Here is a 14,675-nt window from a genome sequence, read left to right on the forward strand (position 1 = left end):
TATACAGAAATTGAAATATAATGATGTACACTTGAAATTTATATAATGTTATAAACCAATGTTATTGCAATAAAAAAATAATAATAAAAAAGAAAAAAATATAAAACACAGTAAAAGAAAGGAAATTAACCCTTTGAACATCTTGAGTATGAAAATACATTTTGCACAGTGACTTCCAAAACATGTGACAAAATAGTTGAAGGTTGTAAAGAAATTTTTTCTTTTTTAATCTGGAGAGCCTTTTCACTATTTATAATAGCAAGAGGCTGCAAAATGGAGAAAACACTCTACTTTAGAACGGGGACCAGTTGTCCCCGTAGTTTCTTTATCTCATTGTTGAGTTGGGATACTTGGCTCTTCTTCATGTTTTATTGCTGAACTAAATCTGGATATTTCCATAATGCAAGAAGGAAAATGTAGTTTATTTGCACAATTGTGGTAAGATCCCTGTGGTGAATGTATTATACTCTTTAATAGTCCCACATGTCCAAGAACAACTGCTGTAATGCACCCTGGACAGGACATATTGTCTCCGTGGCCCGTGGTCATGGGAATTCACATTGTTGTGTCCGCTTTAGAACATGTGGTGTCTGAAATCTAATGTGAAGTTTTGATAAAGTGTAAGAATGGGATTTATATCATCATGTATTATAAAAGAGGCTTCAAAAAATATGGTGTTTTTTGAATTGCTCCTTTACCAAATTTTACCCAGTTCATGTGGTATTCAGAAATAGCTCTTGTATATACTTTTATTTGTTTTTTATTCTTTCTTGGTTAATTTAAAAGGCTATGAATATCAGGTTATTTCATTTGTGTAGATTATTCTACTTTTTTGAACTGTGCCTGGGTCTATTTTTAATTGGTGACTGAGGCCTTAGCTTTTATTATATAATGTTCCATGGAAGACTTTATCATCTTCATATCTGAGAGAGGAAAATAGCAAAAGTGTTGAAATTTTTCTTGTTTCAAGATAATTGAAGAGATTACTCTGATTTGATGATGACATTTCCTGTATCTGTCAGTTGAGGAAACAATAGTTTTTTGCCTGATAGTGTCTGTGGAAGGGTTAAATGTGGCCTTTTGAAATTTGACTCTACCAAAGTAAATGTATATTTGAATGTTAATGACCAAGTTCCCAGTGAGTCCAGTGTTCACAATTATTGGCCTCACTCTATGTTGACTGTATAATTTCTCTAGTCTTTTGATGTGGTTGCGAGTACAAAGAATTTCTGGCTTTTATTGGACTGTATTGATATATACTGGGATGTTAAGTTAAAAATTAGAAAACCAACTCAGAAAATATTGACATCAAACCAACATTTGTTTTAACGTAAAAATGTGTTTCTTTTTATATAAATGATCATTAAAAACGTGCATTTATTTGAAAAATACAGATGAGCATTTATATTACAAAAATATATTTGAATAGAATATTATAATTGCAGGTTACATTTATTAAAGGCGTATGTGCACCAGGCATTGGTCTAAAATCTCTCATATAAAAAGCTCTTTACATGAATTATCTCACTTAAATCTCATAATAATCCTCTGAAGAGGTTTTATTGTCGATTCCATTGTACACACGAGGAAAGTGAGACACACAGAAGTAAAATTCCAAATGTTTTGAACCTAGGCAGTGGCATTCGAGAGCTTTTAACTGCTGCTCTTTCGTACTTCCCTAAATTCTTTCTCTAAAAAGAGACATAGAAGGTTTATGAGTCAGTGTACCTTATGGGCATACTGTGTTACTTAAAAGCCTTTCCTTCCCCACCATCCCTCCTTCCCTCTGTTTTTTGTGGTTTTTTAAAATTGATTAGCTAATTAATTAATTTGTTTATTTTGGTGAGGAGGATTGGCCCTGAGCTAACATCTGTTGCCAATCTTCCTCTTTTTGCTTGAGGAAGATTGTCACTGAGCTAACATCTGTGCCCATCTTCCTCTATTTTGTACGTGGGACGCCAGCACAGCATGGCTTGATGAGCGATGTATAGGTCCGCACCCAGAATCCGAACCTGTGAACCCAAGGCTGCTGAAGCAGAACACGCAAACTTAACCACTACGCCACCAGGCTGGTCCCCCTTCCCTCTGTTTATTTGAGTCTCTGTAATAGAGTGCCAGGTACCGTGGGCCCTGATGAATAAGAACTGGTTCCTGTACTCAAGTTGCTCCCAATTTGGAGAATGCAGTCATGTCAACCAGTTATTACGATGTGGTGCATCATAAGGAAGAGGTGCATAAAGAAAGAGTTCTGGGGGCATGGGAGATCTTTCTGTGATCTCATTTCAGTAGTTATTTCCCTTCTGTTGCATCTTGTTGTAGGCAGGGACAGCTGATCTATTTTGTTAAGGTGTACAATAACAAAGCCATTTCCATGGCTCAAAGGGGGGAACTAAAAGACTGGTAGGCTTTGCATTTTGGAATTCTGGATATTCTTCACGTGATGATGGAACATTGATGAGCTTTGGCCATCAGTTCCTGGAAATTGCCGGTCATGGCCAACCAATGTCTGATATAATTAACTGTAATACATTCTTTGAAGATTAGCCAGTTTCATGGGCCAGAATTGTTGTAAACTCACATTGACTCATCGACATGCACACATATATTTCTACAAATTTAGTGTGTTCTGTTATTTCTCTCAAAACATTGGCATTCTCTTATAATAGCCTTGCATGTGTTTTTCTCTAACCTTAGAGTCTTAAAGTTTAGTATAATAAGTTATTATGCAAACAGATATAAAGTGATCTGTCCTTTGGGATAGTTAGCATAACATGTTGGTTAGCTTTGTGATTATTTACCCTTCCTGACTAGCTCAGTGGAAACATTGTCTTTATGCAGTCTGTAGCTAATCAAATATTACAGTAATAATGAATACATTTAGAGGTCTTTGATTGCTAATTTGGTCCAAGACACCTCAGTTAAAGCATAAAGATGATAGCCAGATGGATTAATTTAAAGATAAGCAAAGGCAGTATGAAAAACAAATAAATGAATTAAAATTAAAAAAAATTACTGGAATCAAGGAGGGATACAAAGTTGAAATCTAAAAGTAAATAACAAAATGTATATTGGTTTATTCAGTTAAAATAGAAGCCTTAGTTTATGCAATTTTAAGACCGGAAAGGGAGTTTGTGGTAGGCCAAATATTGGCCTCTGAAGATGTTCACCTTCTATTCCCCCAAACCTGTGATTATTTTACCTTACATGGTGAAAGGGACTTTGTAGCCTTAAGGTGAGGATTTTGAGGTGGGGAAATCATCCTGGACTGTTTGGGTGGGCCCCTGTAATCTCTAGGGTCCTTATAAGGGAGAGGAAGCAGGGCCGGCGTCAGAGAAGGAAATGTGACAGTGGAAGCAGAAGTCAGAGTGATGCAGCCACAAGGAAAGGGACGGGGGCAGCCTCCAGAAGCTGGAAAGGGCAAGGAATGGCTTTTCCCCTAGAGCCTCAAGAAGAAATGCAGCCCTACCAACACCTTGATTTTAGTGCAGGGAAACTGATTTTGGACTTCTGACCTTCAGAACGGTAGGAGAATCAATTTGTGTTGTTTTAAATTATTGAATTTGTTACAGCAGCAATAGGAAACTAATGCAGACCTTAAATGTCATGTAGTACAGTGACTCTTAGTCTTTCTTAAGTCTCACCAATCAGGTTTTGGGAAGAGGAAGGGACGAGGGGGAAACAGGAAACACTTACTGGTGATCAGAAGGATTGGGAGATCAGGAGAAATTTTTGGTGCCTAAGTTTACTATTAACATCTCAAAAGAGCACCAATGAGTAATTCCTGGCAATTAGCCTGGCAATTAGTATTATAGGATTGAGGTAGAGCAATGTCTTGTAGTTGTTCTGGAAATCCTGAGATCCACCTAAGCTGCTGCCCTCTCTTACTAGTGGTCAAGACCATTGGTTTTGATCTTCCCCCTCCTCCGATAAATGAAGGGCTGCCTCAGCTGCCCTAACTGTCTTGATCATGGCCACTGCCAACCAGCCTTCCTTAGCATTTATGTGTGAAATATCCTTGAATCCATTTTTCACAGAACCGGTGGTAGTACATCAGCTCACATTAATGAGCCTCTCTCTCCCTGATCCACAGAAAAGAAGCCTGAAACTTTCCCTAACTGGGGCCTTTGTTTTAAATTGTTAACAGAAAGTCTTTTTTTAAAAATTTCATTCTGATTCTTTCTTTTGCATTTGAAGACCATTTTCTTTTCTTCTGTTTCATGAAAATGAGGACTATTTCGTCAACTTTTGTTTTATTTGGTCAGCTTGAAAATCAAGTTTTCCCTTTTTTCCAGCCAGTTGATCTTTTTTCACTTAGAGTATGTTATTTTCTAAGTCATTAGGTATTTTGTGTTTCTCTTGAAGCTTATCCAACTACCCTCTGACTCTTTTAAGCTGCAGCTCCCTGAACTAGTTATTTAGTTTTATCATTGGGTCTAGTCAGTGATAGAAGTAGGAGTACCTTTTCGTGAATGTGGGAAAACATCTCTGCATTAATTTGGAAAGTTGACTTGAAATGGACATAGTTGAAATACAATTGGCATTAACTTGAATGAAAATCAGCTGATTAATAATGTACTTTGATACATTAGATATATTACTAAGGACCTCTGTAAAGTGAAATGACCTTTTCAAACTAAAATTTTTGATGTTGAGATCTGTTCTTTTGGAAATTATTTTATTCCATCATTATTTAAAAATAATGCGCAGCAGGCCCTAAAAATTTAATTATAGGATCTCTGCCTTTGTTGGAGCACATTCTCTGTGCCTTTAGTTCTCCCACACAATATTTAGAAGAACATTGAGTTAAAATATTCTGTCAGTATCCGTGTATACCAAACAATGCATTAAAATACATAATAAATTAGTTTCCATTTAAGTTCTTCTTGGCTGAGGTTTGGTTTGTTAATCTTGGTAATCTATTTTGTTTGGAATTTATAAGGAACTATTAGTTGGAGAGAAAGAGAAATATGGACCCTGTCCACTTAATCAAATGCCCATTGAGAAGTGTACAGATGGTTACTATTTCTAACAATTACTCATTCTTATTGTTGATCAATTTTAATAAAGTAACTCTCAGAGAAAGCACCAAAAGTCTTTAAAATTTTTTTCCTTTCTCTGTTAAGGTAAGCCTATGGGGACAGGGGCAAACCGCTTTGACTTTGTAAATATCCTGCCCCTCATCAAACTCTACTCCCTAGATTGAACATGTGCTGATGATATTTTTTTTTTTTGTGAGGAACATCGGCCCTGAGCTAACATCTGTTGCCAATCCTCTTTTTGCTGAGGAAGACTGGCCCTGGGCTAACATCCATACCCATCTTCCTCCACTTATATGGGACGCTGCCACAGCATGGCTTGACAAGTGGTGTATCGGTGTGCGCCCGGGATCCGAACCGGTGAACCCGGGGCTGCCACAGCAGAGTGCACGCACTTAACCGCTTGCACCACTGGGCCAGCCTCCTGATGATTTTTATCTGAACCTATCTTTATTATGATGGTTGCAAAATGGTGATTTTATAACCTACATTATCAGTCGATAGTCTACTACTGTAGGAGAGAGTGTTCCCTTCTTTATTTATTTGCTTATTTATTTACTTATTGACTTATGAATCTCTTATCAGTCTTGACTCATGAGTTCCCATTTTCCCCAGTGAGTTACAATCTATTACTATCCTTATTTATTTTGATGTTCAAATTACTTTCTTATTTTTATACACTTTAGTGTCATGTGTGCCTTTAAAGCCACATGTCCATGTCACTCTATGTGCATTTATTTTGCTTTGTGCAAGGATTACACCAATTCAGTCTTCTTTTTAAAAATTTGAATTGTTTATTACACTTAGGTGAGCTTTACCTTCTCTGAATCTGTTATTATCTTTTTCTTACTGCTTCTGTTTTACCCATGAACCTAAGGGATTATTCAGCCATCCCCATCATAGAAGAAAAGGTTAAAAGTCCTGAACTGAAGACTCATGCTGGTTCACAAAATCAAGCACCTTTGAAACTTGCATTCGTCATGTCTTTTCTTTTCCTACATTCATGGAATCAGCAGGCTTTGGAGTATATTTTGGTTATTTTAATACAATGCATTTTCTTTCTAAGTCTATTTTTTATATTCATGCTTAAAGTGCAATATTATTACTATTAAAATATTAAAATGATATTTATGTTCAGATTCGAGGCTTAGTAATAGTAACTCCCATTTAATGAACTTATACTTTGGTGCCTGGAGAAATTTTTTTTCAAATGTTTCATCTTATTGCCACTGAAAAATATTAACTTTTTAAAGTAGATATCTCAACCAAAGAGTCTGTGTAACATTTTGGAGTGCTTTTCCTTGAGACAGTTTGAAAAACAGCTGCAGTCGTGCTGAATATAGCTTATATAACTACACGGAGAGTGTGAGCATCCGTTGTCAGTATTTTGCCTCATTTCTTTTTTTTTACAGGAGTGATTGAAAACTCTGCTGTGGCAGAGATGATGACATTAGAATAGATAGTTCTAGTTAAGAAAAAAAAGTAATCTTGCTTTTAGAGAACATTTTAAAATTTTTACTCAAATGTTAAACTGTTATGTTCCCAAAAATGATAGGAGAATTCATAGTTGCAGAACTTAAAACCTTATGAGATGGTGAGGTTGGGTGACCATGGTCTGAGGTAAACTGATGACTGCCCTTAATTTCAGATAGCCCACTGAGGAAGGAAATGATGAATTCCTTTTAAAAGAATCTTAGATTATTAATAGTTCATTCTATATGGTTTTTTTCTACCTCCCACCCCTAGTAATTTTCCAGAATCCACTTCCCCAGCATTTAAGAGGTGCTAGTAAATGTTTTGCATTGTTGTAGATTACTAAGAGACATTTTTTTCTCCTATGTCTGTTTGTCCATGCAAATATTTAATTTAATTTATGGCATGTAGCTTTCTTTTTTTCTTTTGTGAAGAAGATCAGCCCTGAGCTAACATCTGCCAATCCTCCTCTCTTTGCTGAGGAAGACTGGCCCTGGGCTAACATCCATGCCCATCTTCCTCCACTTTATATGGGACGCCGCTACAGCATGGCTTGACAAGTGGTGTGTCAGTGCGTGCCAGGATCCGAACCGGCGAACCCCGGGCCGCTGCAGCAGAGGGCACGCACTTAACCGCTTGCGCCACCGGGCCGGCCCCAGCTTGTAGCATTTTTGAAGCTTTCTGGGCTCTCAGTTTTTCTCGGAGAACACTGTAAATTGGATTCTTGGAACTCGTTATTTCACCCATTCAAGCAGAGATAAATAGGTGTTTCTTAAACCTCTTCTACAGAGTTTTATGTAGCCCTTGGCGTGATGTAGGCTTATAATAACAGCTGGTTACTACTCTATGGAAAACTGAGACAGAGAGAGTCACTAAGTAACTTGCCCAACATCACACAACTAGTTAACCTGAGCTGTGAACTACGGAAAAATACCTTTTTTGTATTTTTTTGGTGAGGAAGATCAGCCCTGAGCTAACATCCATGCTAATCCTCCTCTTTTTTTGCCGAGGAAGACCGGCTCTGAGCTGGCATCCATTGTCAATCCTCTTACTTTTTTTTCTCCCCAAAGCCCCAGTAGATAGCTGTATGTCATAGTTGCACATCCCCCCAGTTGCTGTATATGGGACGCGGCCTCAGCATGGCCGGAGAAGCAGTGCGTTGGTGCGCGCCCGGGATCCGAACCCGCGCTGCCAGTAGCGGAGCGTGTGCACTTAACAGCTAAGCCATGGGGCCAGCTCCAGAAAAATACCTCTTAAATGCTCGACTATCCTGACTATATTGTATAGTAGTTAAAAGTTCAGACTCGTGAGACAGAAAGACCAGAGTTTAAATCCCAGCTTAACTACTTACTAAAAAAGTTGGGCAAATTACATAGCATATCTTAAAGAGTCAATATTAACTGTTATCCAAAATATATGCTAGCAGTGCCTCTTATATGTATTCTTACTCACTTTTTTTTAGATCTCGGAATGCAACTCTAAAGCCAGTTTATTTAACTAAGTACTGGATTTGAATCAGCTGCTTTAAATTCTAATTCTTATTGGAGCTTGTTGAAGAAGATGAGGGCTAGAATGAAATAATATATGAGAAATCATTTGTAAATTGTATCACAATATAATAGCATGAAGTGTTAATTTATTTTAAATGAAGTTAATTTTTTCTACCATAAAAACTACATTCTCATAGAAAATTTGGAAAATATAAAAATAGAAGAGAAATAAAATGATCATCTGTTGTACAACCACCTAGACATAACTGTTTTGTTTCCTTTTAGCCCTGAGTTTCTGTTTTCTTAAACATAAATTGGTTTTTTAGGAACATTCAGCACTCCCAGAAGGAAGATTATATAAAGGAGAATTTGATAAAAGAGAATACTTATTGCTAGATGTCTTTTTTTTCCCCCAATTACAAGCCCCCCAATAATTCAGTCTCTTCATTATCAGTTTTAAAGATGTAGAAAACCATTTATCAGTCATTTGGGCAATATAAATGGCCATTTTATACCTCTTTTTAGGTCTGCTTTTTGGGAGGGTTCTTTCCTATGCTTCTTTAATCTGTTACTAACAGGGCCTGTGTTAAGATTGGGGAGGCCTGGCTTGATAGCAGTTCCTGTGAAAGTAACAGGGCATCTTAAATGCCCATAAGTTTTATATGAGCCAGCAATGTGTTGTGATGGCTCTAAATGCTATGCAGACTTGGGCTTCATTGGTGAAAGATCTGAGGATGTGATTTTCTTGTTGTGCCTTGTGCATCTAGGTCCCATCCGGCATATTGTATTCACTTTGGGGGACTGAGGTTTGAGCTGGGCATTGACAGTGTGGGAACAGGCGACCAGGACAGCAGTGGGTCCGGAAGTCCTGTCAGTCACTGAACAGTTGAAAGAATTGAGGATGTTTTGCTTAGAAAGCACCCTAGGATAGCTGAAAGGAATCCACAGGTAAGAGAGGGAGTAGACTCATTATGGCTTCAGATGGCAAAACTACAGACCTTGGAAAGCAATGAGATGAGGGTTCTCTTTGGCTTAATATAATTATATATATATGTGTGTGTGTTTTATATGTATGTAATTTATTAGGATGTCTAGTAATAGAATAGACCTTAGGAAGGAGACAGTTTCTGGTTACTGAAGGTATTCAAGCTGAGGTTGGATGGATCCCTGCCAAGAGATATTATAAAATGCATTTCTTCACTGGATTCATTCATTCATTCATTCACTCTCTTATTCACTCACTCACTTTTTATTGAGCCCTTCCTGTGTGGCAGGCACTCTGCTCAGTGCTGAGGAGACAGAGATCAATACAGTGGGCAAGAGGATGGATTAAATGACTCCAAAGATCCCATTATGGCTGTGATTGAAAGAAATCGCTTGATGCTTCAGTTTCCTTTGGCAAAAGTGTGGTGCTCTGATTTGTGTATTACTCTGCCTTTTAAACCCTCCAGCATGTTACTATCACATTTCTTCTGTGATGTAGAGTAATGCTTAATATCACTGTCTAAAGATTGTAGGCCTTTATCTCAGGTACGTGACAGTGTTTTATTTCTCCACCTTTGAACGTAGAGGTTAAAGTTGAATATAGAGTCAGCTTTTGATGGAACAATGTTGATTTTTTTATGGCAAATGTTGAATTCCAGGCTGACTTACCTAAGTTTTCAAAGATTCAAGATTTATCAGAAAGTATCATGAGAAAACACAATGCTTATTAAATATAAGGTGATATTATTTATTAATGTTGTTGAAAGTTCATTGTACTTAAAACATACATGGAAGAGTCAGGTTCTAAAGTTACTTATTTTTCTGAGAGGAGTTATAGTTTGTATATACTGAGATATTGAATCTCAAACTTCAATATTTTTAGATTGACCATATATCTGGACAAATTCTATTCCCGCCTGTAGAGATCAGGAGAAGCAGAGGTGCCAAGAACAAAATGTGCAAATTTGGAGGCGATATTGGGGTCTCTGTACATTTTGGCCCATCAAATAAGGCCAGCTGTTCATTTGTTTTGTGTCTAGGTTTGGAATTCACCCAGTTGCAGGCCGGATGCCTGGTCAGCTTAATGTGCTGCTGGCTGAGGCTGGGGTGCCATATGATATTGTGTTGGAAATGGATGAGATCAACCATGATTTCCCAGGTAAGTGATGGGGGCGATGGTGAAGTTGAAATATTCTTAGTGTGAATAAAGCAGTGCCAGTCATAGGACATAAATTGTGAGATCATTGAAGACCTGCTAGTCAGCTAAAGAGTAACCTGCTCCTAGTAGGTACACAGTTGAAATTAAATAAATGAAAGACAGTACTGAATAAGGTGCAACAGATTTGTAAGCAGCATGAGTAGTTTTGTTCCTGTGAGGAGACTGAAGGATGGTGAAAATCTCGAGAGGCGGTGTAGTGCAGCGCATTGCAGAGGGACTCTGAACAGACCTGGCTTTGGAGTCCAGGTCCTCACCCTCACTTGCTTGTGACCTTGAGCTAGGTACTCAACCTCGGTTTCCTCATTTATAAAATCACTTCTACTGATAATTTAGTGTCTGATTCTTGGCCAGTGTCTGAGATTTTACTGGTTTCCAGTTGTACCAATTCATGATAAGTAAAATAGTTTTGTGTTTTCTTTAAAGTACTAGGACTTCACTAGATAAGGCGCTGTACTTTATGGCTGTGATTGGGTAGATGTTGAATGCCAGTGACATTTGGTCCAAGATCATGTTTGTTAAAATTAAACCAGTTCTCTCTGGCAAGTACCCACTGTAAACTTAAAAAATAGTGTTTGTTAGAGAAAAATAATGAAATTGTGTATATGTCTAGATTCACATGGCATTTTTGGCAAAGTTCTAAGGTAGTTTATATTATAGTCCTTAAAGAAGGAATTTAGGCCATTTTAATTTTATGCCTCCTTTCACATTTCACTGTTGCTAAATTATGTGTGAAACCTGCCAGTTCCAGGAATTATGGACACAGCTTTAATACAGGACAGATTCTTAGACTGTTTTCTTTTAGACATCAAATTGCATCTTAAGTGATTATTTCAAAAGTTGAAATGGAATGCAAATCTTATAGAATAATGTAACTGGCAAGATCAGTTTGGGATAATAAAAGAATTATCATGTCAGGTGAGGTAGATCCATTGCAGGGAGGGAAAGCATAATAATGCAAGCTCCAGTGGGGGTGCTCAGGTTCAGATGCAGATGTACTGCTAAAAGATGTACTGCTTTTTAGCTGTGTGACATTGGCTAAGCTGCTGAACCTCTCTGATGAAGTTCTTTATACAGTGCCTGGCACAAATGTGTGTCCTATAAATATTAACTTCTGTTATTGTTATAAAGTTAGATCACTATAATTTGCCTGAAAAGAAGTGAAAGTGACCCCTTTGAGTTTTACATTTTCTCTCTTTTTTTTCTATTATGTAGACACTGATTTGGTCCTTGTAATTGGAGCTAATGACACTGTTAATTCAGCAGCTCAAGAAGACCCCAACTCTATTATTGCCGGCATGCCAGTCCTTGAGGTCTGGAAGTCAAAGCAGGTAAAATTTTAGACTTGTGTTTCATTCTGATAATCAGATGTCTCTTAAAATATGCACACAGAACTTTCCTTGGTCACTTGATGAGAAATGACGATGTCTTTTAGGAGGCCCAGGAATTAGAGTACATTTAGGGCCCAGCTCTCTCTATCCTGCTTCTGTCTGTTCTGTGGTCACCAGAGAATCTGAGTGAATGCCCTGATCACGATTAGAACTAGATGAGATTATGTGGATGGATTAACAAAATCTGTAACCACAGCTGAAAAAAGAGCTTCGAGCTTTTGGAATGAGTCTGGCTGGATTCCAGGTTGAGTCCAGTGAAGCAGATGGCTTCCCTCTGGGACAGTGAGTCAGTATCATCGCCTTCCTATATGAAGACGAGCACATTTTTTCATTTAATTTTTTCAAAAGGGAATTTGTATGTTGTTATGGAGTGTCTAGAAGAAAGGTGTTGAAGAGGAGGTCTAGAAGAAATCCAAACAATACCATGGCATAAGGAGGTCAGCCCTACTCACGCACATTACTTCTGAAAAAGCTAATTGCTAGATTGTAGAGAACTCAAAGTCTTGTGAATTTTTCTCTGCCCCGGCAGTGGACAAGTCTCTTTACCACTCTCAAGTCATATCTGCATTTTAAGAATCTTAATGACATAATGTTCATTTGCCATTAATTTTGTTTCTCTTTATTATATATATGTGAGTTTGAAACTTGGTATTTGTGGTGAGTAGATATGCCATGTACTTGTGCATGTGTATATGAAAAATTATTGCCTCAGTCATTAATATTTGAGAGTTTGCAGAGTATATTACTGTACTAATGCTATATAAAACATAAATAAATTTACACTGCTTCCATTTTTGGATAGATTCCATGTCCTAGAAGACCATAGAAAGGCTTTTCATTTCATTAAGAACTGACTTGATACTGAACAGGATAGCAACATCCATAATCCTATGGATGTCTATAACACATCAATATTAGAGATGGACTTACCTCTTCCCTTTTGCTTTGTAGGAGCATAATATTAGTTATTAGCTCTGTCCTTGTGACAAGCTAGATTGTCCTTTGGGCTTTTGTCTTAGAACCTTTTGATATACTTTAAAGTGATGGAATGAGTCATACCATTTTCCCACTGCACTACATTTATCTTAGGATTCATATTAAAAGCTTATGCACTAAGTTTGTTCTCTCGAGCCCATTCAGAGAAAGATGCTTCTTTTTCTGACTAGAAAATGTTGTGTATACTCTTTAGAGAGAAAGGCATCAAGAAGAAAATCACTTGTAATCTTATCACTCAGAGATAAACTATTGTTAACATGACTCTTTCTCTAATGGATATAAGAGTTATGGGCACACTTAAAAAATTAAAGTTAACACAGTGCAAACATTTAAAAAATACTCCTTGTCTATTTTGAAAGTCTCTGTACTAAAGAATTAGTAGTGGTACATGCTTTGTTCAAAGTTAGGGCAGGGCAGTGTTGGTGTGCCTACCACGTCCTAGCCAGGTCAGTTAAATACTCTCTCTCACTTCATCTTTGGTTCTTAGGTCATTGTTATGAAGAGGTCCTTGGGTGTTGGCTATGCTGCAGTGGACAATCCAATCTTCTACAAACCTAACACAGCCATGCTTCTAGGTGATGCCAAGAAGACATGTGATGCGCTGCAGGCGAAAATTAGAGAATCCTACCAGAAGTAAATTTTAAAGATCAAGCTCTTGTCTAACAAAGCCACCTCTTCAGTTATGGGAACAGGCAAATGAAGTATCAATATATATAGCTGGTATACATCTGTAGCAAAGGTCTTGGAAGAAAAGGAAGACTGAAGAAAGCAAAGCAAATACAGGGAGATTTTTCAAGAGCAGTGATCCCTCAATTTTAAAAAAGGATTGAAAATTCTAAATGTCTTTCTGTCCGTATTTTTTGTGTTACGAATTCCAAAAGTATTTTATAAAAGGAGAAAGAACAGCCTCATTTTAGATGTAATCCATTTGGATTTTTTTTTTTATTCTTCCTCAATAGTCAGCAGTGTTTTAAGAAATTAAGTCTTTAGGATTTTAGGACTCACATTACACATGGATCTGAAAAATATGACACAGTGTAAACATTACAGGCACCTGCATTTATGTTTGTTCAACAAACGTGACTGATTTGAAACTTTTATCAACTCCTGAGCTGTCCTCTTACCATTTAACCATAATCTGATTAACCATATCAAATCAGTTTCAATTTTTCAAACTGTGCTTCCGATTCTAGGTTTCAGGGATGTATTTTCTCACTTCTATTTTAATACGTTAAAGGACTAGATAATCATCAGAGATGCTGGAAACAATTAAACCGTTTGCTTTGTATGTTTCATTAGACCATCAATGAAACACATAATTTGAAATCAGTATTAGTTGTATTTTTTTAAACCCCATTTCCAATCAGAGATCTCTTTAATTTCAATCAATTTATAATGTGTAGTACTGTATTAAGTGCACTTGAATGAAATTCAACTATTTGACTAATAAAATGAGTTCATCATGTTTGCATAGTGATGTAGCAATTGTCTCTGGCGACAGAAGGCTGAAATCGAATAGTTCTGCCTGTTATTAACATCTGGGGAAGACTTGCTACTATGAAGTAAATGAAATTAATCTGTCTTAACTATTTGCAAGAATGGTTTTTTTCCCAAATCAGAGTGTGTTTTGATGTATTATGTAATTGATGACATTTGAGAGAAATGGTGGCATGTTTTTTTAGCTACCTCTTTGTTTAAGCACCAGTAAAGATCATATCTTTTTGCAGTAAAAGTGTAGATTTTCTTTGTGACTTTGCTGCTGTACCAAAAGCTCTATTATGGTTGAATGTGTGATGAATATTCGGAATATCTGTCTATATAATTAATTTGGTACTAAGTTTCTTGAAACAATTATTAACACATAAAAATGGTAATCAATTTCTGTTTTGCTGTGCCTGAGATTAAGATCTGTGTGTGTTTGTGTGTGTGCACATGTGTGCATGTGTTTTAAAGCAGGAAAGACTCTTTTTTTTTATTGTGGTAACATTGGTTTATAACATTATATAAATTTCGGGTTTACATCATTATGTTTCGATTTCTGTGTAGATTACATCATGTTCATCACCCAAAGACTAATTATAATCTATCA

General features: G+C 36.9%; 1 protein-coding gene across 4 annotated transcripts in view; it reads left to right on the plus strand.

Moving 5' to 3' along the window:
• The window catches only part of NNT (nicotinamide nucleotide transhydrogenase), an 85,772-nt gene extending 71,348 nt beyond the window's left edge, over positions 1-14,424 (plus strand). For all 4 annotated transcript variants that reach the window (XM_087443260.1, XM_004422792.3, XM_087443259.1 and 1 more), the window contains exons 20-22: positions 10,024-10,142; positions 11,415-11,530; positions 13,074-14,424. In XM_087443260.1, the coding sequence (XP_087299386.1) occupies positions 10,024-10,142; positions 11,415-11,530; positions 13,074-13,223 (385 nt within the window). In that variant the 3' untranslated portion in view covers positions 13,224-14,424. The remainder of the gene's footprint in view (positions 1-10,023; positions 10,143-11,414; positions 11,531-13,073) is intronic.
• Positions 14,425-14,675: the final 251 nt, after the last annotated feature.

Source organism: Ceratotherium simum, chromosome 18, assembly GCF_057802395.1.
Source record: "Ceratotherium simum simum isolate JZ-2026a chromosome 18, ASM5780239v1, whole genome shotgun sequence".
Taxonomy (NCBI): domain Eukaryota; kingdom Metazoa; phylum Chordata; class Mammalia; order Perissodactyla; family Rhinocerotidae; genus Ceratotherium; species Ceratotherium simum.